Source organism: Haliaeetus albicilla, chromosome 1 (genome assembly GCF_947461875.1).
Source record: "Haliaeetus albicilla chromosome 1, bHalAlb1.1, whole genome shotgun sequence".
Taxonomy (NCBI): Eukaryota; Metazoa; Chordata; class Aves; order Accipitriformes; family Accipitridae; genus Haliaeetus; species Haliaeetus albicilla.
The window spans coordinates 8,136,032-8,157,293 of record NC_091483.1 but is presented as its reverse complement, the minus strand read 5'-3'; the positions used below and the strand labels follow the sequence as shown (position 1 = coordinate 8,157,293).

Here is a 21,262-nt window from a genome sequence, read left to right as displayed (position 1 = left end):
GCCTCCCTGCCAGGCGCCGAACATGTAGGGTAAGTGATTTATTCCTGGAGAGCAGGTTAACCCAGTACAGAAGTAAATAAGCTGACCAACTTATGTCTCTTATTTTTAAAATCAGTTACTAGATTCATGAAAACATTAAAAAAACCATTAAAAGTATTAGTTTTATCTGCCTCAAAGACCTGCAGGGCTGTTTGCGTTCCCAGTGACTCCTGTCCCCAGGCATTCAGACCTGAGTTTCAACTTCAGCTACACAGAAAACCAGCAAATAAATGGGCTCATACCTCCTTTTAATTTTAATCTTCTTTTGTACTGCATACAGTGCCTTCCTCAAAGAAGCAGCAAGTATTTTCCTCCTGGCTTAAACACCCCAAACCACTCCCCAAGAGACAGGCTCAGCAAAGGTTTCTGGCTAACTTGCAGGAGGAAAACCAGCAATTTATGAGGGAGGGGACCAGCTCACAGGTGATGCTTATGCCACCCAGCTCACACCCAGGGCTTTCTGCAGCTGCAAGGAGTAAGTCATTTATTTCCTCAAGGGATAACCCTGGTACCCCATGGCAGAAGTAGCTGCCCAAAACATAGTAGAGTCCCAAAATGCCAGAAAACACTTTCCACAATGACAAAATGGGAGAGATGCTGGAAGATATATGGCTTTTGGTCCCAGTTTAAGAGTGTAGGGCTTGGTGTTGCCTAAACCAAGCCTGCCAGGTCAGGTACGGCAGAGCAGCAGCCAAGGGGAGAAGGCTGTGGGGACCTGCACCGTGGTCCAGCACCGCCCCTGCATCAAGAAGACACAACCCATATTCCTTACTAAAAAGTTAGCTCAAAAAGTGTTTTAATGACCCCAGCTCCTCCTGTGGCAGGGAGGGACGGGGTTTCTGGAGGAGTTGGTGCCCCACTACTTTTCTCCATCTTTGGGATGGCTGCTCGCGATGCTGGTGGAGCCGGAGAGGTGTTGATGGTTGCTGTTCCCCCAGCCCCACGTCCTCACTGACATTCCTGGCCAAGGAACAGCCAGTGCAAGAAGCAAAGTTTGGTTATGACAACTTTCAGCCCAGAAAGCAGAGATTTCTTGGAGAAGCTCATGGCCATTCTGGGCTACACCCTGACCTGTCCACAGGTGGTAGAGTTGGGCAGGGAGATGCTGTGTGGCTCCGGGACCTCCTGGGTGAAGCAGCACCGCTATGGAGAGCTCGAAGCCAGAGGCTCACGTACCCGAGCCACGCAGGACGGCTTCGCCACGCCGGTCCTCGGCAAACATCTCCTCCGGCTCGCTCTCACCCTGCCCAACGCCCGACGGCAAAGCACCCACGCAGGTCCCGGGAGGTGGAAGGTGCTGCGCAAACCCGTCTCCCCAGGCCGTGCGTGGCGGTTGCACGCCACCGCGACTGCTCCAGTCACGTTGTGCGAGCAGTGTCGACCATTTTCTAAATGCTTCTTCTGATGCAAAAATGCAGAGGCTGGTGCTTATCGAAGGGGAGACCTATGGGATGTAAAAGGAACTAGGCCTTAAGCATCATTGTTTTAAGACTATTCGCCTTATTGTTTTAAGGCTATTCATATTAGACATATAACTAATGATTAGATATTGGTTTAGATATGATTAATAGAATGCAGGTGCATATAAAACAATTATCTATGAGCTGCTTAATTGTTTTATGAGACTCCCTCTTCACGGCTGGCTTAAAAGCCAGTCGAGCTGCATCAACAGAGGAAAGATCATACACCTTAAACCTGAGACGTGAGAGTAAGTGATTAACTTTAGAATAAGATAAATTAATAAAATAACCTGAGTAGTTTCTTTAGAAATTCATAGGTACCTTTGAAGTGTAAGAAGATAAGTGATGATGGTGACTGGAGACTTTCTGCCTGTGACCACCAATCCCAGAAGAACCGAGACATGAGAACGGAGAATGGATGAGATAAGATGATGGATGATAACTATATGAGAACACAGAATCGGCTGGAAAATTACAGAGACATTGGCTGGGAAATTACAGAGACTTTGGATTGGGACAATGGGTGGCAAAAATGTATATAAGGTTTGGAAACTTTTGGAAGTGTGCCATTCACTGCGGTGCTGGCCCAACGCTGAGTTGTGAATAAAGCAAACCTAGAGAAACCCACGTTCGTAAATTCTTTAACAGGAAGGACCACCCCAACGCCACAGGGATGTTGCAGGGCCGAGCGTGCGTTAGCTCACACGCTTCAGCATCGCGGTGTCACGCAAGGGAATTGCCCGGTGGATAACGAGAAAAACCCGCGTGAAAGGATGAAGGGGTTCAGACGGCCCCGGGGGTAGCCCTGCTCCCATGCACAGCCCCCCCAAATGTGCGAGCTGACGGGGGCTCGCCCCTTTCCCACCACGGTCTGCTGAAAAATTAGCCGAGGGTTTCTCTAATGGTCTTCATCGTTTTCCAACCTGCTCTTTGTTTTGCTAGCTGTCACCAGAAGTTATCCTCGTACACCTATGGCAGCCGGTGAGCATCCCTCCCTGTTGCCCCCGGAGGATGTGGATCTGGGGGTGCTGGGGAGCCCCGCGGGACCACGGTGGGGTACCACCACGGCCACCACGATCCCTGGGTTTGGGGTGCGAGGGGGCACACCCCTGTTACCGGACCCTTTTTCCACAATCTTGTCTAATCCCCGGTTCGACTCGGGGTCCTGCGGCATTGAGCCCCTCGAGAGCCTTCTCCACATCTCAAAACAATCTTCGGGGGGGTCGGCGAGGCTGCCCTCGCTCCATCGCCAGGGTCTTGGGGACACCCCCCCCACCCCAAGCACCTTTCTGCTCATGCTCTGCTGCCGATGTGGTGCCCAGCAAGGAACGGGCTGAAAAAGGACCCCCACAAAAAAAAGCTGCGGTGGGGCTGGATTTGTACCTGGCTGCCGCCTTCTGTTACTGCCTCGTGCCCACTGACTTAGGGAGGTGGGACTGGGGTCTCGCTACCTTTATTTGTGAACAAGTTCTATTTTGCTCCCCCGAAAGCTTCAATATATTATCTCAAGAGAGAGTATTTCTATCATTAAACCTCAGTGTTACAGCCACACATCCTGAACTCCTCTATGGTTTGTTAAGAGCCTTTCCCTGCATTTTTCACATGTATTTGTGGGACCTTTCCTAAGCCGCCTCTTCCCCTGGAGCATCTTCCCTTGGAAATAGCGATTACAACAGCGATACAGGGATCTCGATTCAATCAAACAAGACTGAGTATATAACGAGGAAAAACGAACACACGCGCTCTCCCATAAATGCATAAAGTTACTTTATTTTCAGTATACATTTAATTTTGAAAAATATAAATGCTAAAATATCTCATCATCTTCATCTTTTGATTCCATAAAAGTCACAATAGAAAGCTTCATAAAACTGTAAAATACTATAATGTTATAAGGAATTTCGTGTTTTATATTACTGGAAAAAAAAATCATTTTAATATATTGAAATGTTTTCTGCTTTTTTTCCTTTTTGTTCCACCATCTTGATCCACTTCATTTTATACTAAGTTTTTATTCTTTCCTCCAAAGCAAATACAGACTTACGAAAATTAAAAACAATAATAGAAGTATCTGAAAGTGCGTGTTGATTCAAAAAAAAATAAAATAAAAATACAAAGACATATCGGCCACGATGACAAATAAGCGTGGGCTACAGAGGCAGACGGCCACCCCATTCCCGGGGCTGGGACGACGCTGGCTGCAGCTGGTGGCTGCCACGGGGTCCCACCGCGAGTTGGGACCTGGTTTTGTTTTGCTCTGGGAAGTTCATTCCTTGACGGCCGCCTCGGATCGCAGAGGGCTTTGGGTCCGTCTCCGTGCCTACGCCCAGAAGTGCTCACCCAGGCTTTTCCCACAGAATACCCAGTTCTGACTGAAAAGAAGTTTTAGTTATTTTCAGAGGTCTACGAAGTGCAGCGACACTTCCCTTGTGATGCCCGCCGACGCCTGGTGCCAGCAGAGCTCTCGGTTGCTCTCTCTGCGTTGGGTTTTCTTTTGTTTTTTAAAGGAAAAACCAACAAAAGAGACACAACCACCCATGAAGTGCTAGTGCCAGGCACCAGGAAAGGGAACATTTCCAGCTCCTGTCACCGGAGTTGCCTGTTTTTCATGGAAAGCTACAGAAACCTTTATCCTGTCCCTTCAGCAACGCCGCCCTCTGCATGACAGCTCCCTTGGGTTAAAATAAAAAAAACACCAGAAAAAAGAAAAGAGCAAGATCTAGATCAGCAGTCAATACGTTTCAAGTACATTTAACACGGATCCGAAGTGGAAGACCTCATTTTTGTGGAGAGGCATCACCAGGTGCCAGCAGATGGGAAGCTGCGTGGGTGCAGCACCCTGCCCGCCGAGCCTACCGGGAGCAAGAAAGCCGGTCCTCTCCATTCATCTGGTTTGATCTTTCCTCCCTCCGTTCACTGGGATTCCTACAAACCCAAGGTCTAGGTAAAACACAAGCAGCTCCGACGCTCGAGTCTGTTTGCCCTCTGGGAACCAGGGACTTGTGTTCGCTAAGGGATGGGAAACGTCGGCTGAAGCCGGCATTGCGCTTCCCGGGTTATCTGTCCTCCAGCTAGCATCGCGGAACCGCTCCTTTTCGGGCCGCTCCCGACGTCTCCCGAGGCTTTGGGAAGCGGGTTTTGGGCTGGGTGCCGGGGATGCCGATCTGAGAGCGGACACACCTTTCGTAAGCCAAAAGCGAGACCCCTCGAGAACGAGCCGGGGAATGTACGGAGGTGTGCGCACGTGCGGCGCTGTGCGGGCGCCTCGGCAGCTCCATCGTCTTTCTGCAGCAATGACGGCTCGCGGCAGGTCGAGCTCTAACCACCACGGTCCCCGTCAACTCACCCTTTAACCAAAGCGCTGTTGGGAAAGTAAGGTGGCCAGCTGCTTCTACAGCACATCTGGGAAAGAAAAGAATAGCCCTGTTCTGCACCTCCCGTTGCCGATCGGGCTACTACGAGTGAGTAGACGCTAAAATTTGGCATGTAAGGTCTCAGCACCATCATGAAATTCTGTTTACTTAACCAACACGGACTTTGGTTTCGCAAGGACAAAAGTGGTAGCAACACGCCTGTCCTCTGCAGTGGGATTTTCTCCATTGGGGAATTAGCCCCTTATAGCTGGGCTTTTTTTCTTGCTTTCTTTTTTTTTTATGAAGCTTTTAGTGTGTTACATGTAGTCCTCACGTGTCATCAAAGAAATGTCTCGGTGAAGCCCAATTTCCCAAACGCACGTTTCTACGCACACACAAGTACATACGTGTACATGCTACAGAGAGAAAAATCATCTCTCCCACGGTGGTATTTGCTCGCTTGGTTTAAAACCAAAAGCATGGGCGTGCCCGTGCCTACCCTGCTTGGTATTGACGCGTCACCGCGTACGGATGGCGGGATCTAGGACCGAGCAGTCAAGATTTAGGGTAAATTCTGTAGACGATGGTAAACAGAGGTGGGATGCTAGAGGATGCAGATGTTTCTGAGCCTGGCGAATACGAGCATCGGGATGAGCATCCCAGTGGGCCGTCTTCAGCTGTCTTTCTCCTCCATCGCGCCGTCATCGCGCCTGAAGCGCACCCGGGGTCTTCTCATGTATACACATACACACGCGCGCACACACCGATGTTTCAAGAGAAATAACTCGAACAATACCACGTAGGAAATCAACAACATGAATACAATCAGCATCTGTCCACTGATGTCGGTAGCTGGTCAGCATTTCGCTTACCAACGTTACATTTAAGACTCTTCCTAGATCACAAGAGATTTAAGTTACATCCCGTCTCCTTCATAGCGAAGTTAGATTACTTATTAAAAAAAATAATTAAATAACATAACCCTAAGTAAAACAGATGCTTCAGAGTAGAAGGTGTTAATCAAACCGATCCAGCCCTATGCCATGTCCTGGAGATTGTGGTGTGGTGTTGTGGTTTTGTGTTTTGTGGTTGTTTTTTTGTTTTGTTTTTTTTTTGTTTTTTTTTTTTTTTAAAAATCACATTATATATGGTACAATACATTTTTTACAGAAAGCCTGGCATCTAGAAATAAGAGGTAGAACTACTCATAACTATACGTTTCCTGCTGCAGGAAAAATTCATTTCTCTTTACAGTAATTAAAAAAAGGTTAAAAAAATTGACAAAAAAAAGTCATAGGTTAGGCCCCCATAATTTAAACAAAATAATCTAGGAAAATAACACTCTTCCATGTACCTGACGGATTAAGTCCATTAAAGTGTTTCTTTAAAAAAAATTGCATAGGAAAGGGACATTTCAAAACACATGCTACAACGATGGCAATGGTTTGTCTGTGCTGGGAGTGAAGTACCTTTTCCTTTTCCTTCCTGTTGTTAACTACGAGTACAGGCTTTAAGAGCAAGTTAGTATTAGCAGCACTTTCCAGCATCTTCGAGCAGTGTAAGCAAGACATCCAATTAGCCCGGAGGTCAGTTTTGTTCTGCCAGACGACAAACGGACAAACAAACAAACAGGGATTCACAACTAAAGTAATGCCAGTTCCCCTGACATCTCCCCGTGGGTATGGTGTGATATCCTCAATACTTCTGCCCTCTGCTTGCGAACGAGAAAGACGCATGCACGACAAAGCGACAGAGAAGGCAAAACGAGTCTTGGTCGGCGTGGGAAAACGGGGTGAGGAGGGATCAGAGGAGATCCGCAGGGGCGAGGGCGGAGGGGCAGCGCGGGATGTCTCATTTACCTATGCAGGTGGGGAGCAGAGAGCGTTTTAATATTTGGCTAGTGACAAAATAAATTCCATAAAAGATTTAACAGACAGACAAATTACAAAGTAGTTTCTGTTCCCTTGCTCCTCCAGAAATAACCATTGTCTTCAGGCTCAAGTTCTATTCTAATTTGAGGCACAACTTTTACTGGAGTTCGTGGAGGGCTGTGAAGAAAGAGAAAGACAAGGTAAGCGTGGGGACTCCCTCCAGGCCTCTCGGCCAATTCTTAACGTGGTCTGCCGTGCTCAGGACTTCTGCTAGCACAGCTTCCCAGTGACCAAATCCTGAAAAAAAAAAGAATAATCCACAGCTGGCGAGAGAAAAACCAGCATTTTGCAAACAAAACAGAGGGGCGACTGGCATGAACTGGGAAAACTGCAGATCCTAGGGCTTGGCGGGATGCCCAACAGACAGTGGCACATCGAGAAATGGAACAAACGCTCGACTCCCAGGATCGGTTCCCTCGCATTAGCTCACGCTGTACAGCTTTCTGAAACCGGCACCATATAGATACCAGGTAAATAACCTTGACAGGTGGTGGTAGCATACAGCCGCTCTTTAGGTAAGGCCTGTACATCACGTAAGATTATTTTAATGAGTTGGTCTAAACACTGCTCATGTCAGGAGGTAAACCCACCGATTTCATTGACTGAGGAGCTCCAAGTATCCAGAACCTGTGCTTCGCGCCAAGCTGTGGCAACGCTCATAAAATGCCTTTGAAATAATCCGGTTATAGCCCTTGAGATTAATTTCACACGCTCTCTAAGACCTGGAAGTGTAGATCCTTCTTTGACATTTCAGAGGACTACTGCTGCCTTGGTTGAGACCCGACTCCTGGCGCTGGGAGGTCCAAGGTGGCCTCAAGGGGCTGAGCAGCTCTGAGAAATTGCTCCTTAACTCTTCCTTGCGGCAATTTAAGGTTATTATTTACTCTATTTTCCACCACAGACATGGGAAAACGGATTACTTCCTCTTTGCAACATCCCGTTACATGACTGAAGGAAAGCATAACCACAATTTTCTCTCGCTGTCTCTCTCTCTTTTTTTTTTAAAAGGCTGAACAATCCCAATTAATTTAATTTTCCCCCTGTAGACGCGTTTCCTATACTCCTCCCAGTTGCTCTGCGTTGTTTTCTGGTTGAGACCCCGAACCAGCCATTGGTACTGCAGGTGGGGTCTAACCAAGAACAGCAGAGTCCTCAGGCTCCCCATCCCACGCGCCGTTAAGGCCGTGTTCGTTATCAACGTGGGATGCTACAACCCAACGCAGGGAATACTGTCAAAGTGCTTTTTAAGAGTTTCCTATAGGGGGGCAGAAACTTTGCCTCGTTGACTTTCGGCGTACTGAGATGCTTTTGAGGAATCATTATAAAGCGCATTTTTTGGGTGCTTACCTTGGCATGGTGTGTGACTGAAGGAAAGGAATTGTATCAGCACGACGTATGGCGTTCAAGGAATGTTGGTGATTTTTCTCCTGTCAGGGAGGGAACAAAGTCTTGCTTGTCATTGCCTGCAGCACGGACGGCTTCTCAAGCCCAGCCTCAGTTTCTCAGGTACACTCTCATCTATTTGGCAACGCTTTTTTACTGCTGCCTGCCTGCCAGGTGAATTTCACAGCTTGTAAATAAAAACTCTCAATTTCTCTCTCTCTGCTCTGAGATAAAAACCCTGGAACTGCCAACACGACCAAAAGACTAATTTCCCAAGACTTTCACCACCTGTAGGTCTCACCACTTACCTTTCATCTACACCTCTTTAGCTACCCTGCGCTCCTCACTGTCGCACCCAAACGCCTTGCGAGAAAATAGGTGGTTTGTTGCCTGTAACGGCTTTCCTTTCCTGACCCAACGTGGGGAAGCATACTCTCTGTTAATAATAAACCTATTCCTGCTATTGCTGAAGGAAAGCTAATGTTAGTAGTATTATTAGTAATATACTTTGAATCGCAGAGCGTAGTTAATATTTAAGGACAACACCACAGTGTTGCTGGATTCCAGCTACTTTTTCTAATCCAAGGGCCTGGTTTTCTTCTTTTTTCCCCCCTTTTTTTTTTTTTTTTGCCTTGTTTCTGATTAAAAACTAGCAAATCAATTACTGGATTATAAAAACGTACAAATACGCAAACCAACTACTCCTTGGCTCATGGGTGATTTAGCCTGTGTTGTCTCCAAGAGCATTCCAACAAACAGGTTTGCGGCAGAATTAACTTTTCCTTAACTATTTCAGCCTTAAAGATGCTGAAAACAACGCACCTGATCATAAAATCCCGTATAACAACATTTGGGATGCAATTCATTTTTAGCACGTCAGTGCATTTTTACAGAAAAATTAGGAGGACCTGTTTGGTTGTCTGAGCCTGATTTTGCTCCTTTTCTTCTCCTTATCAGCAAAACACTGAGAATATCTAAATAGTCAGGGAAACGTCCCTTTCTCTTTGGCTTTGTTTTATAATGCCAATCTTTAAGTGTTCCTGTACCTAAAAACCACAGAGCAATGCTTAGGATTGCCCAAGGTACCTAAACGCCACCGAAAGGCAGGGGACTTGGGTACCAACTCTTAAATGCAAAGGAGAGTTTAAGGATCTCGAGATCTGTGGGTTTAGGTCCTACTCCTAGAAATCACCAGCCTTGCAGCAGTACTCACTTATTACTATAATTCATATTTCTCCCCTCCTGTCTCACAACAAAACAGCGTACTTATCTCCAGGTAGCACCCATTGCTCATGGTATTTTAAAAAGTCAGCATAAAGGCAGAAAAGCTGAGGTCAGTTGTTATTCCCGATTCCTCACTTAAAAGACTATAATATGAAACGTGAAAATGACTGAAAATGAAGATCATCCTAATCAATTACAGATATTAACGTAAGAAATTAAAAAGAAACAGAATAGCACAAAAGCAAATCACCTAAGAAGGGAAATACGTTAATGGTCAACTGATCACTGCCTTGTCAGTTTAATGCGCAATGCGGATCAATGACACGCTTAATTACTCTTTTAAGCGCTGATTTTTGCAACTGCTTGGCACCTAAGGAAACAAACAGTAACAGGACAGCGATGCAGTTTAGACATGCTGCAAATCCAGAACACTAGGCTCAGAGGGGGGAAAAAAAAATCAAACCATCAGCAGAGTTAACACAAAATGGGAAAGGTCAGAAAAGAGAGGAGTAGAGAGTGAGTGGCCAAGAGACCTGTTAGTAGCTGGATAAAAGCGCTTAAGCTGGAGGCACCAGAAGGAACAACAACAATTTTGTAAAGAGCAAAGAAAAAAGCTCACAAAACCAAAATCTGTCATAAATCAGAGGCCTGGAAATTAAAAAAGAGAAAAAAAAGAACAAGAAAAAGTACTTCTCAAGTAATAGGAAAGGGTTTTTTTTTAATTTAAAAAAAAAAATCACTCTAAATATATATATATATATTTTTGTACTGCAAGTCAGGCATGCAAGAGGTTAGTTCTACTCACTGTCAGCAGGTTTGCTATCACTTAGGAAAGGTTCCTGCTCCATGATGTCCATTGGTATTTTAATACTTGGGACTTTTTCTGAGTAGGGGCAGTCAGACTGTGAAAGAAACGTGTAAAAGGTCTTAGAATATTTTCACTGCTCGCTCTCTTATTGTCTCCCACAAATTAAAATCATGCTTCATATAGTTTCTGTAGGAATGAGGAAAAGAAAAGAAGAAAAAATAAAAAAGCATCCTCCAGCTTAGTTGCCCGCTGGTTTCCACTGGTTCCCCACTGCACCCCACTTTCCCTCTTCCTTCACACTACGAGAGTAAAACGGATTTAAAGAACAACCTTGTGTAATCGTTATCTTCCCCTTTCCCCACCTCACCAGCTCCTTTGCCACCAGCTTATAAGACACCATCCAATTCAGCTTGGAGTTGGCTGCAGGAAATACAGATGCAAAAACACATTCGTAGGCAGAAATAGCAGGGCACTGGCTTCTGTGCAAGCTCATCAAAATGTTTTATCCTGCTGTGATTTCTCTCAAACCCCTTTTTTCTTCCCAATTGCTCTACAAGGACGAGGGCCAGACACGATATGGCAGAGGTTCCTTAAGCTGGACTGTCTCAACTCCCCTGTTTATTTGAGTTGAGTCAAACCCAGTCTCAGTTACACCTCTATTTACAGTAAAATAGTTCATCAAATCCAGGGCCCTTGTAAGAATTCGGTACTCCCAGCCAGGCAGGAGGAAGAGCAAAGCGGTCAAGAAGAGGCACAAGTGCAGAGAAAAGCCGTACGCAGGGTCGCCCAGCGTTTGGGTACCAGCACCACTTATACCCCGCCGGCTTCAATCATCCACCTGCTGACACTCACGACAAGGTACTTGGAATTATTTTGCTTTTTTAAAATAAAAGTAACTTCTCATAACCAAGGAAAGGCTGATATTGCATAACTTGGCAAAGGAAGTAAGGTGAGACTTGCCAGAAACGTTAACGCATCTTTTTTCCTGGAGACAACTAGACACAGCACTGAGCGTAACGCTGGGGTGGAGGGAGGGAGACCTTCAAGTCAGGGCATGACAACATTACAGAGGCCAGAGAATCGCTCTCCCTGGATTTTTATTTTTTTTTTTTTAATTATTTTTTAACATAACTGACACCCAGTGCGGTATTTCACACTCCAATAGCAAAAAGCTTCCTCAGGAGTATTTTTACGAGGCTGAGGGATAAACATAGCTCAAACAAAGATGATTTCGCAGAAAAGCACTGAGGCAATAAAGCCGTCTTAAGGTCCCCCATCCATTTGGGGCCATGCTGTAAGCAGAGCATAAGAGCTGGGTAACCTCTTGGACATCTTCGAAACGACAGCGTTTCAGTGCTAATAAATAAATGTAAGAGGTCTGTGGAATGGCAATGCTGACGCTCAGGGTCTACTTCAAACTTCACCATCTAAAATGAACAGAGAGATGGAAAAAGCATCTGCAGTCAGCGAAAATGCCCTGAAGGGGAGCAGAGACCATTAATTACACAGCACTTCTGACTCTGCAACTAAATATACTAGCCCGAGATTTTTTTGAAAAAACTGTCTGGCCGTTCTTGGATACTGCATTTTTTGACATAAAATTGGAAAGAAAATCAAGGCCCTTGAGTTTTCATTAGGCAAATGCAGCAATTAGTTGCACTAATTCACACTTCGTGAAGACACGCTGGAGGGAAAAATGGTGAGATTACTGAAAATCTTTCTTTGCAGCTCCTTTTTCGCTGCCCCTGATTGCTAGCAAAGCCCCAGTGAGAACTTTAGGTGAGTCCTAACTAGCGCTGAGAGCAGTTTCCACTAATGCCAGGTTTTGCTGTACTCATTCATCTAACACCACTTGCAATAGCACCACCCAGCAATTCTCTTTGCTGAACTCTGTTCAGTGTGTTGCCCGCCAAATCCCACAGCCCTAACTTTGTGGGGGCATATTTCTGGAAGGGAAAGGGTGAAAACAAGCAAACCAGTAATGTCAAGTGGTTTACATTCAGGAAGCTGGTAAAAGCAAGTGCTGAAAAAAAACCCCAAGAAGAGTTAAGAACCAACATTTTACGTAAAATCTCTTACCCATTAGATCAATTACTGTACATGAACTTAATGAAAAGCCTGAGAAGAGAGGAGAAAGCTTAAAACATACCAGCAATACGGGAGCCACGGCTCGGGATAGGACGCTGCTGGATTCAAATCGGTCAAGAGGAGGGGATGGAGTCAAACCTTTGCTGACTATTCGCTATGTACAGTAGGGCGCTTTCTCTCATTTCAGTTTGCACAAAGTTATCTGCTGCAGGAAACCCTTGCCCTCGGCCTCCCAGGAACTGGAGGAATGACTGGAAAGGGGAGTTTGCTGTCTGAAATAAGAGCCAACCTTCCCGGCTGGGATTCAGCTTGATTTAACCTAAGAAACCCTCCGAAAGCACGGCGAGGCACAACCACCCCACGGCACCCCTGACCCTCCGGTTCGGCAGCGGCGCGGCCACTTTCACGTTTTGCCGCGAGAAGCTCTCCGGGCAGACAAATTTCTTGGGGAGGTCACTGTTACCACTATCACAGGGTGATCTTACCTCTGCCCACATCACAGGACAAGCCCTTCTTCACGAACCCTGGACGGTCACATCAGCAGAACAAGCGACACTCTGCTTACTGCTCTCCGCGTAGCCTAAAATTATTAAAGCCTAGCTCCCTTTTCACATTGCAAAAGGTAATGCTGACCGAGGCAGCCAGCTCTCCGAAGGCAGTTCACACTTGCTATACCAAGTGCTATATAACCAGTGTGTTTAGCACTTCGACATAAATTTATAGGATTTGAGTTCCTGCTAGACCTGGGTAGGAGAATGTTTAAAGGCACGAGGACTACATTTCTTCTTCTTATATATATATACCATAAAAAATAGAGCAGTCTAAGGCACGTGGATCTGGTCTAGTCAGGTCACCACACTTAGTAAAGACATAAGCAGCTATGTGTCACTATTTTAGGGCATGCTGCAACCTGAGGTAGGACCAGAGTATACTGCAGAAGGGCACATATGCTTTGAAAATATTTAGGTCATGAGTATTATCAAGAGAAAGCAGTCTTTCCTGCAATATGACAAGTCACATCTTTTTGTGCTTTTAAAAAGAGTAATTAAAAGAATATAAAAAAAGAAAACCAGAGTATGTTCAGAAATAACAGAGCTGCTGGCGAAAACCATTCTCCTCCTAAAACGTAAAAAACAATGACGGGGGAGAAAGGCGGAGGAGGGAAAGATGAACAAGACAGGGTGATGAAAGGCATTCTAGCAAAGGGCATGACATCTCAGCAGGTATCTAGGGCTCTTGTGGAAAGCGTGATTTCATTCTTGGCAATGCAAGTACCACCTACCACAGGCTGGTGACGTCTGGAAAAGGGAAGGCAATCTAGAAAAGAAGTTTTGTTTGGGGCCGACTTGCTGCAGCAGTAAAAGACTGAGCTGGTCGGCTTCAAAAGAGGCTGGGAGATCCCCAGCCCCAGAGCTGGCAAGGGGCATGGACCGTCCCCTGGGATTAGCTAGCTAGAAATGAGTAATTTGACAAGAGCAGAAAGCTCCTTACATCATCATTGTCACTGTCCATACTGCCCTTCTTCTTTTTCTTCTTCTTCTCATCCTCTTTCTTTTTCTTGTCCTTTTCTGGAATGACGTCGTCAAGGAAGCTTAAGTCATGCTGGGAGAAGAGGTAGTCCATGGCTTTTCTGACTGCTACAAGTGCCAGGATCTGAAAAGGCAGAGAGGGACTTCTCAGTCACATTTTACCTTGAATTGGGAACACCCTGTGCATTCCTCTTGATGTTGCTTCTTCATCCCACATGTTTTAATTCTGGTTGTAAATGAACATAAAGAGAACAAGGTGAACACCTGGGATATCTCTATCAACTTGAAAGTCTGAACTGTGACTGCTTCATGCCACAATAAACAGGAGCAACACACAGAAAAAAGTAAGTAATCACTTAATACTCCTGTAGAGACAAAGGTCATCTTTTAACATCCAACTGACAGGCATCAGGCAAAACAACAAAGAGAGAAAAAAAAAAGACTATTTTCATTTATTTTTTGATTCAGCCTACATACGCAAGTTCACAGGGGCAGCCTGAGTAATTGTCTTTACTTTTTTTTCGCCACTTCCCCAGATATAAGAACTCTTTAGAAATGAGACAAAGGCCAAACTGTGTCCTCGAAGTCTGCAGAATAAAGTTTACTAGGATTGTGGCTGCATGAAACTGGAGGAAAAGCTTTTTCTGTACAAGACTGCCATCAAAGGCACTGGGAAAAAAATAGAAGGGACATGTCTGAAAGAGGTGTTTACATTGACGCTGGGTTGAACACTGCCACCAGACGCCTACCAAGATCACACGTACACTTCACCAAAGGCTACACCGACAGACTGAAAGCTCGACTTGGCTACTAAAAGATGTAACCCATTCCCGACAACTGACGACTGCCTTTAAGGTGAAGAGCTTGTTCTGAGCAATGATGATCTATGGCACAAACGATTCCTAGGAAAGGATCTCAAGCTTTGACTTGCATAACTTAAGATGTGATTACGGAAGCAAGAAATTACTCAGGGGTGGAAAGATACCATGTAGACGCCCATGATTATCCCGTTATGAATTACATCTGTATTAAAAGTGCTTTTCATTCAAAGAAACAGAGGTTTGGCTATTGGCTGGATCTTCACAAATTGGACATTTATAGTCTTTTTGTTCACGAGTGCAAATAATTGAGGTTTCGTCATCAGATCCAGCTACATCTAAGCTGTGACTGTACCTACACTGAATTTGCACCATTATAACAAACTTCAGCAGACTTGGGGCTCGCTCAGATTCTCTCTATTACAGACAAAGAGAAAGAGTATCCAGATATTAGATTCGGCTTTCAACAGCAGTACAACACAGCCGTGAAAATGCAATGGAATGGCGTGTCAGTGGGAACTGCTGATTTTTAACGCCTTTATATATGAGCATGTGTCCCAGCAAGAACATTTGGAGGATTTTTTTACTTGCATCATCTTTTCTCTCCTCGTTTCACCAGCATCAGAGAACAAATGCTTGTCCTTGTTCTGTTTTCTGCTTCCCCTCCTTCTCTCCCTTAAATAAGCACTGCAGTTCATAAGTGCACCTGCAACTGAAATTCTACTTGTCCGTAAACCTGAAAGTAGGTGACATTAGGCCCAGATTTCTTAAGGGACTTTCATGAAGCTTTGACATTGCAGCAGCCTGACCCATCTCCAAGCCAGAGAGCAGACTCAGCAGAACCGCTGTGCGTGCAGCTGTGGTCCCATGGGATCCACGCTCCATCCGTTTGGCCCTACGGCCACCTTCCTCCCAACTGCTCCAGCTGAGCTACACGTCAGGTGCAGAGGTGGAGAAGGATCTACTCCGTGCTCCCTCATTTAGGGTCCACGGTCACAGGTTTTGAAGCCCTAGGCAAAGTGTACATATGAACTTCCCTCAACACTTGTTTGGTTTTTATTTGGTATAAGGGTCTAATTCTGTCCATACCTCTAGTAATAATCTAAACGCACAGGGAGCTGCTTCACTATTCCCCTTCCTTGATGTAGAAATACTATATCAGACTGACTGCAGAGTGTATATTTAAGAAACAGTTCTTTTGTGTGATGAACTTTTTATCTCTCAAGATCCAAAATAAGTTTTCACATGACTCTGATATGCATTATTAGATAGAGGACATGCATCCTATAAACTTACATATCATCCTCCAATGTGAAACACGTGTATCAACATTATTATCTTTTTACTCAAGTTCAAGAAAAAGACATTCCTTTTTTTGTTCTTGATTTAGCTAATCCTTTCCATCCATTTGGCACTCCTCTTAGCAGTGAGCCTCATTCTTGCTTTTGTCAATTTGTGCTATTTAAAAAGCAAGGGAGACATCTTCTGTACAGTAATTAGCGTGGACTAGAAAAGGGAAACTACGCACCTCTCATTCGTTCGTGCAGCTCAGGGAGAAAACACGGCAAATCTAACCTTGGCAGCCAGGAACGCTCAAGGCTAACTACACCTTTCTGGCAAAAAATTAACTTTCCAGGCTCGTTTTCCTCCAGAGGATTTATGTAAAGGCAGCCACGGCAACGCTGACCCCATGTAGTCCTACATCAGTGCCATGAATGGAGGCAGAGCCCCAAGCTAGGGATTTGACAGGGAGAGGCTGGATTTGCCTGTCCATGGGAGGGTATGACCGTGAGTGGAAGGCGCAGGCTGCGAAAGGCAGGGACGTGAAGGAGAACGTCACCTACCATGACAGGGAATATGATAGCAGCCACGGTGGACTTGAGGATCCAGAGGAGGGCCAGGCACACCACCTGCAGGAAGGTGAAGAGATGGACCCGGCGCAGCGGGACGTGGCGCAGGTAGATAAAGTCAGGCTGGTGTTTTAGAGGCATCAAGAGCAGCTTCAGACGATCCATGAACTGGAAAGGAAAAGAAACCGACATTTAAACGACACCCAGGGTACACAAAAGAGAGATACAAAAGCATTATTCTGCCATGAAGTGTGGCCTTGCATCAACTTGCTTCCCTTCCATAGAAGAAACCCAGCAGAAAACCCAGCACAGCTCCTCTACCCTGGCTGACTTGTGCTTAACGCAGGATGGGCTAAACACGTTAACTCAGCCATCTCAAGTGAAGGTCCTGGGTCTACACTATATTCGGCAACTAAACAGAGACACAGGAGCAAAGCATCTCTCAAAGCAAAGCATTCAGGTGCCTTTATTTTAAGGAGCAGGACTCCATGTGCTCTGGCGATCAGCGTGTAAACCAAGGAACCAAGGCATCGGTGGAAATCCTCTGCTGCCTGCAAGAGAATGGGCCTGATCTGCTGCGGCTGCGGCCACAGGGAATTTTCTCTCGAAGGCAGCACTTTGTTACCCACAAAACAGAGAAAACAAGATGAATGCCCAAACTACAGGCAGCATCAAACTCTGGGTCACTTCTGCCACCCTCCTCTGCCCCGCTCCTGCCAAGGAAAGACATTCAGCATTTAAAATCAATGGGTTATTTTTTTCCCCAAATAAATTGGGAGCAGAGGTCAACAGAGGTGAGGGCAGACCTCACATCAGTGGAGAACAGAAAGGCACCTAACCGAAGAGTGAGGAAGATGGGCCACTTTTCCAGCCGTGTCCCTTGCCCCTGTGCTGGACAGGATGGACTTGGAGTTAAACCAAAATCGGGATTTCTCATCAAGTGAAAAACATCCTTGATGGGAGGAAAACAAGCTGCCCAGTCCCCTGACCACCTGGGTCGGGAAGCAGGGGAAATCCCCTCCAGGAGAACCGACCCCGGGGCGAACATTACAATCCCCTCCTTGTCCCCTGCCCGAACGCGGGATTGCTGCCTGCTGCTGAGACCCGGTTGATCTCACACCCGTGAATGAAAGCTGGGGCTGTTTTAAAGAATACCCCAGGAAATTCTCATGGTGCGCACAGAACAGGCAGTCTTTTCCCGTTAGAGCACAACCAAGCGCTAACAAGAAAGGCCACAATTAATAGGGTGCCAGAAAGCAACAAAACCACTTCCAGCTTCCTAGGGCCAATTACAGACACTGTGCTGTGAGAAAGGCTTTTTACGTAATATTTCCTCAACAACAAAGAAGGGGGCTTGGCTTCCCCTCCCCGGCGAACAGCAATGTTCCCGCTCGTTAACATCGCCGAACAACCCCGCCGCCGTAAATCACCTTCCCTCGTTTCCCTTCCGTCTGCGACGGACGCCCCGGCAGAGGACCTGAACCATCCCGGGAGCGAGCCCGGGGTCTCTGGAGGCGTACGCTGGGGAAGATGGACCCCGGGTCTTCACCGAGGACCCCTCGTGGCTTACAGGGGCCAGGCTTGGCTGCTCTCCCGCTGAGCGGAGCGCTGCCCCTTGGGTCTCCATCTCAGGACAGCCAGCCTGCGGCAATGTTTGTCAGCAGTTGCTACCCTCCCCGGGGGTTTCTTGGGAACGAAAAGGAGGCGGGGAAGGAGAAGGGAAAGGCCGGAGGGTTGCGAAAGACACCCCACGGTGGTTAAGGATTGCCGTCTGCCGGAGAAGACCCACCTGCACGCCGTTGAGGGACGCGACGCCCATGTAGAGGAAGACGCCGTAGAGCACGGGCATGGGAATGAACTGCGGGGGGGAGAGAAGAGAAGAAAAACTGAGTGAACAACCTGAGTGAGCACCATCCGCCGTTAACACGCGGGAGGGGACACGCGAAATTCCGAGCCTGTCGTCGACTCGAATTGCCCCTGCGAGCGCACAAGGCAGAGCAATCAAGCGAGCAACCCTTCTGCTGTGTTTTGAGAGCCGCAAGGACATTTGTGCAATCGCTGGAGGGCTGAGGAGCAGGGCAGGGGCCAAACACGCTCTGGGCTCTCCCGCTTCGCTGAGACTTGGACGTTCTCTCCAAGAACCAAAGGGAACGAAGCCAGCCGGTGCCAGGCAGTCAGAAAATTAAAGAAGAGGCAGGGTAAACGTGTTTCAGTAAGCTTCGAACTGCTTTTCACCTCTTGGTTTCTGGTGAGACTAGAAGCAGAAGGTAGAGAAGAAGAAAAGGCAGCATGGTCCTGCGGTACAGCCGGCTCAGTAAGCCATGGAAATCCATCTAGAAAGGCTCTTCTCTGGAGTCCCACCTCAGTGATGACAGTCACGCCAATCAAATCTCCGACCGCTCCGTCTTTCACTCGCACTAATCCATAACTAATCACGAATACGGGACCGTGAGTTACTTTCTTCGCTGCCAGGAACCGACCTTTCAAACATCAATTTCTGCTCCCTCGAGGGCTAAGTGCTGCTCATTCCTCCATCACTGGTCCTGCCACCAGCGTCACCTTCCTTCAGAAGCGAGGAAGGCGCACAGTAACAACACACACGCTCCCCAGAATGACGATCTGTCCCTCCGACCTGAAGCACAAAGCTTTCCTCAACGGCAAACCCCCCCACGCCGCTTGCCAAGAGGGGGAAGCGCTCCTCGGCCCCACCACGAAACTGTCCGCAGCCAGCGTGGCGTGGCGTGAACGGGAATTCTTGGGCAGAAACCACACGCGGGAGCTGAATAACGGCCTTTGTGGGATTTATTTGAACCCGAGAAGGATGGAAAGAGCTCGGCCACGGTCGCCGAAGGAAAGCCCTTGTGCAGTGACGGGCGGCCGCCACTGAACGGCAGCCGTAGCACAGCCCAGGCTCCCACGCAACCTGCGGCCAGCACCGCCGCTGCAGGAACCGGTTGTCTTCCAACCCGTCCGTGTAACTCACTGAAGAGGCAAATAACACAGCAGTTATTCTGTGTTTTATCGTGTTCCCCACCGCATTATTCCTGGGTCAGAAACACAGTGTCATGCACATATCCCTGGAGGCCTTGATCCTGAATACATACGTTTCATCTGGGGCATCCGAGAGCAAAGCTTCCCTGCCTACATTTTTCCCTTCTCTCCCCTGAGTCTCATTCCCTATCGCCTCCTGCGAGCTTCTCGATTGCTAATTCATCCTTCTGTTGGATTTATTTGCTTCCTTGAGTGAGCTGCGGTGATATTTCACATTAGAAGCCAAATTTTCCGCAGTTCAACTGTCTGCCTTCACCGTGTGCCGTCGTGGGGAGGGATGGGGAGCCAGCACGTGGTTCACGTAGCTGTGAGTGTCCAAGGGATTCAAAGCCCTCACTGGATCTGAGGGATTAGACGAGACAAGATAACATCTCCTTCGGCAAGTTGGGTAGGAGGCTTTCAGAGTTTAGCTTTCTAGTTCATTTACACTGCTCTCTTTCCCTCCCCTTCTATTTCTTTCTGTGTTTCAAAAAAAAAAAAAAAAAAAAAGGCAAATGTTCAAATATTATTTCATCATTCCACAATAATTAATCCTGTAAATCATCCTTAGGTGAAACTTCAGTACATTATCCTGCAGAGTAGCAAGCAGCGCATTCATTTTGGAAGACTTTCTTTTGGCAAAGTATTCACTAACTATGGGGTTGCTGGCTCAGGCACTCCGAGCAAACCTGCTGCTAGCCAACAGAATTAAAAATGTATTTATAGGAAAGTGCTTGTCATTATCCTAGCAGGGCTGAGGATGTTTCTGTGGAGATCTGCCATAACTGAGCAGAAACATCAGTGACGTTCAAAACCAGCACAAACACCGCAAAACCCACAAAAAACAAAGATGAGATTATTCTGTGGATTGCCTGTTTTATTGAATTTGGGATCGTTAGTGTTCAATTTGCCGCTGGCATGAGAAGCCTTAAATGTTCTGCAATGCATTTAGCAAAGCAGTCCTCTCGAGCAGGAGACCCTGCCATCGGAGTTTGTTAAAGGTCCTGAAACACTGCCAGGTACTTCTCACTGGCACGTGGGCGAGGAGCGTGCCGATTTATCCTCAGGCGTCCTCCCGCGAGGATCTTCCCCATAGGCGTTCTTAGGGGAAGCACAGACAAATAATTAATGAATGAAGCAATAATAGGGGAAATAATAGACCCCAGTGGAACAGAGAAAGAGAGATCTTGCAGGGAAAGGTCACATGAACTAACGAACAGAATTATTACAATCCGGCATTAAATTAAGGGCACGGAAATGCCTGTTTGTGCAGAGGAGGAAACTGTTACCATGACACAAACATTTGCTAGTTGTAAAAACAACCTTAGAAATCAAGAGTAGGAACACAATGACTTTGTAAGGCCACTTTCTCCACTTTATACAAAGGCAGCGTCACTGCTCTCTGCCTGCCTCCTCCCTTCCAGGCTCGCATCTAACTGTGCCTCACAGCCCCCGCAGCTTCCAACCAAACCTCGTGTGCCTCCTCCAGAAACGCTTCTCCCGACACCCCTCTGCTCCGTTACGGAGTTACGATGCACGGGGCCACTGTTTCAGTACGTATGTTACTGTTTTGACATCTTCTGCTCGTACCGTTGGTCTACAGACCCATGGAGATGGACTTCTGCCGCTGACATCTCCCGTTGCACAGTATGCCTGCACTTGGCTCCACTTAAATCATCATCCCTGGAGAAGGCAGTATCCTCCACAAGACACGGATAAGCAGGTTTTCCAGTTTGCTTTTACGATCTG

General features: G+C 46.8%; 1 protein-coding gene across 15 annotated transcripts in view; it reads right to left on the bottom strand.

Moving 5' to 3' along the window:
* Window positions 1-3,249: 3,249 nt before the first annotated feature.
* SLC4A4 (solute carrier family 4 member 4) overlaps window positions 3,250-21,262 on the bottom strand; it is a 235,429-nt gene continuing 217,416 nt past the window's right edge. For 10 of the 15 annotated variants that reach the window (XM_069778238.1, XM_069778197.1, XM_069778216.1 and 7 more), the window contains 5 exons: window positions 18,273-18,341; window positions 16,478-16,651; window positions 13,778-13,939; window positions 8,131-8,210; window positions 3,250-6,900 (listed from right to left, as the gene is read on the bottom strand). In XM_069778238.1, coding sequence (XP_069634339.1) covers window positions 6,795-6,900; window positions 8,131-8,210; window positions 13,778-13,939; window positions 16,478-16,651; window positions 18,273-18,341 — 591 coding nt within the window. In that variant the 3' untranslated portion in view covers window positions 3,250-6,794. Of the gene's footprint in view, window positions 7,021-8,130; window positions 8,211-10,195; window positions 10,293-13,777; window positions 13,940-16,477; window positions 16,652-18,272; window positions 18,342-21,262 lie in introns of all 15 variants that reach the window. The other 5 variants (XM_069778175.1, XM_069778254.1, XM_069778271.1 and 2 more) reach the window with 3 other exon arrangements.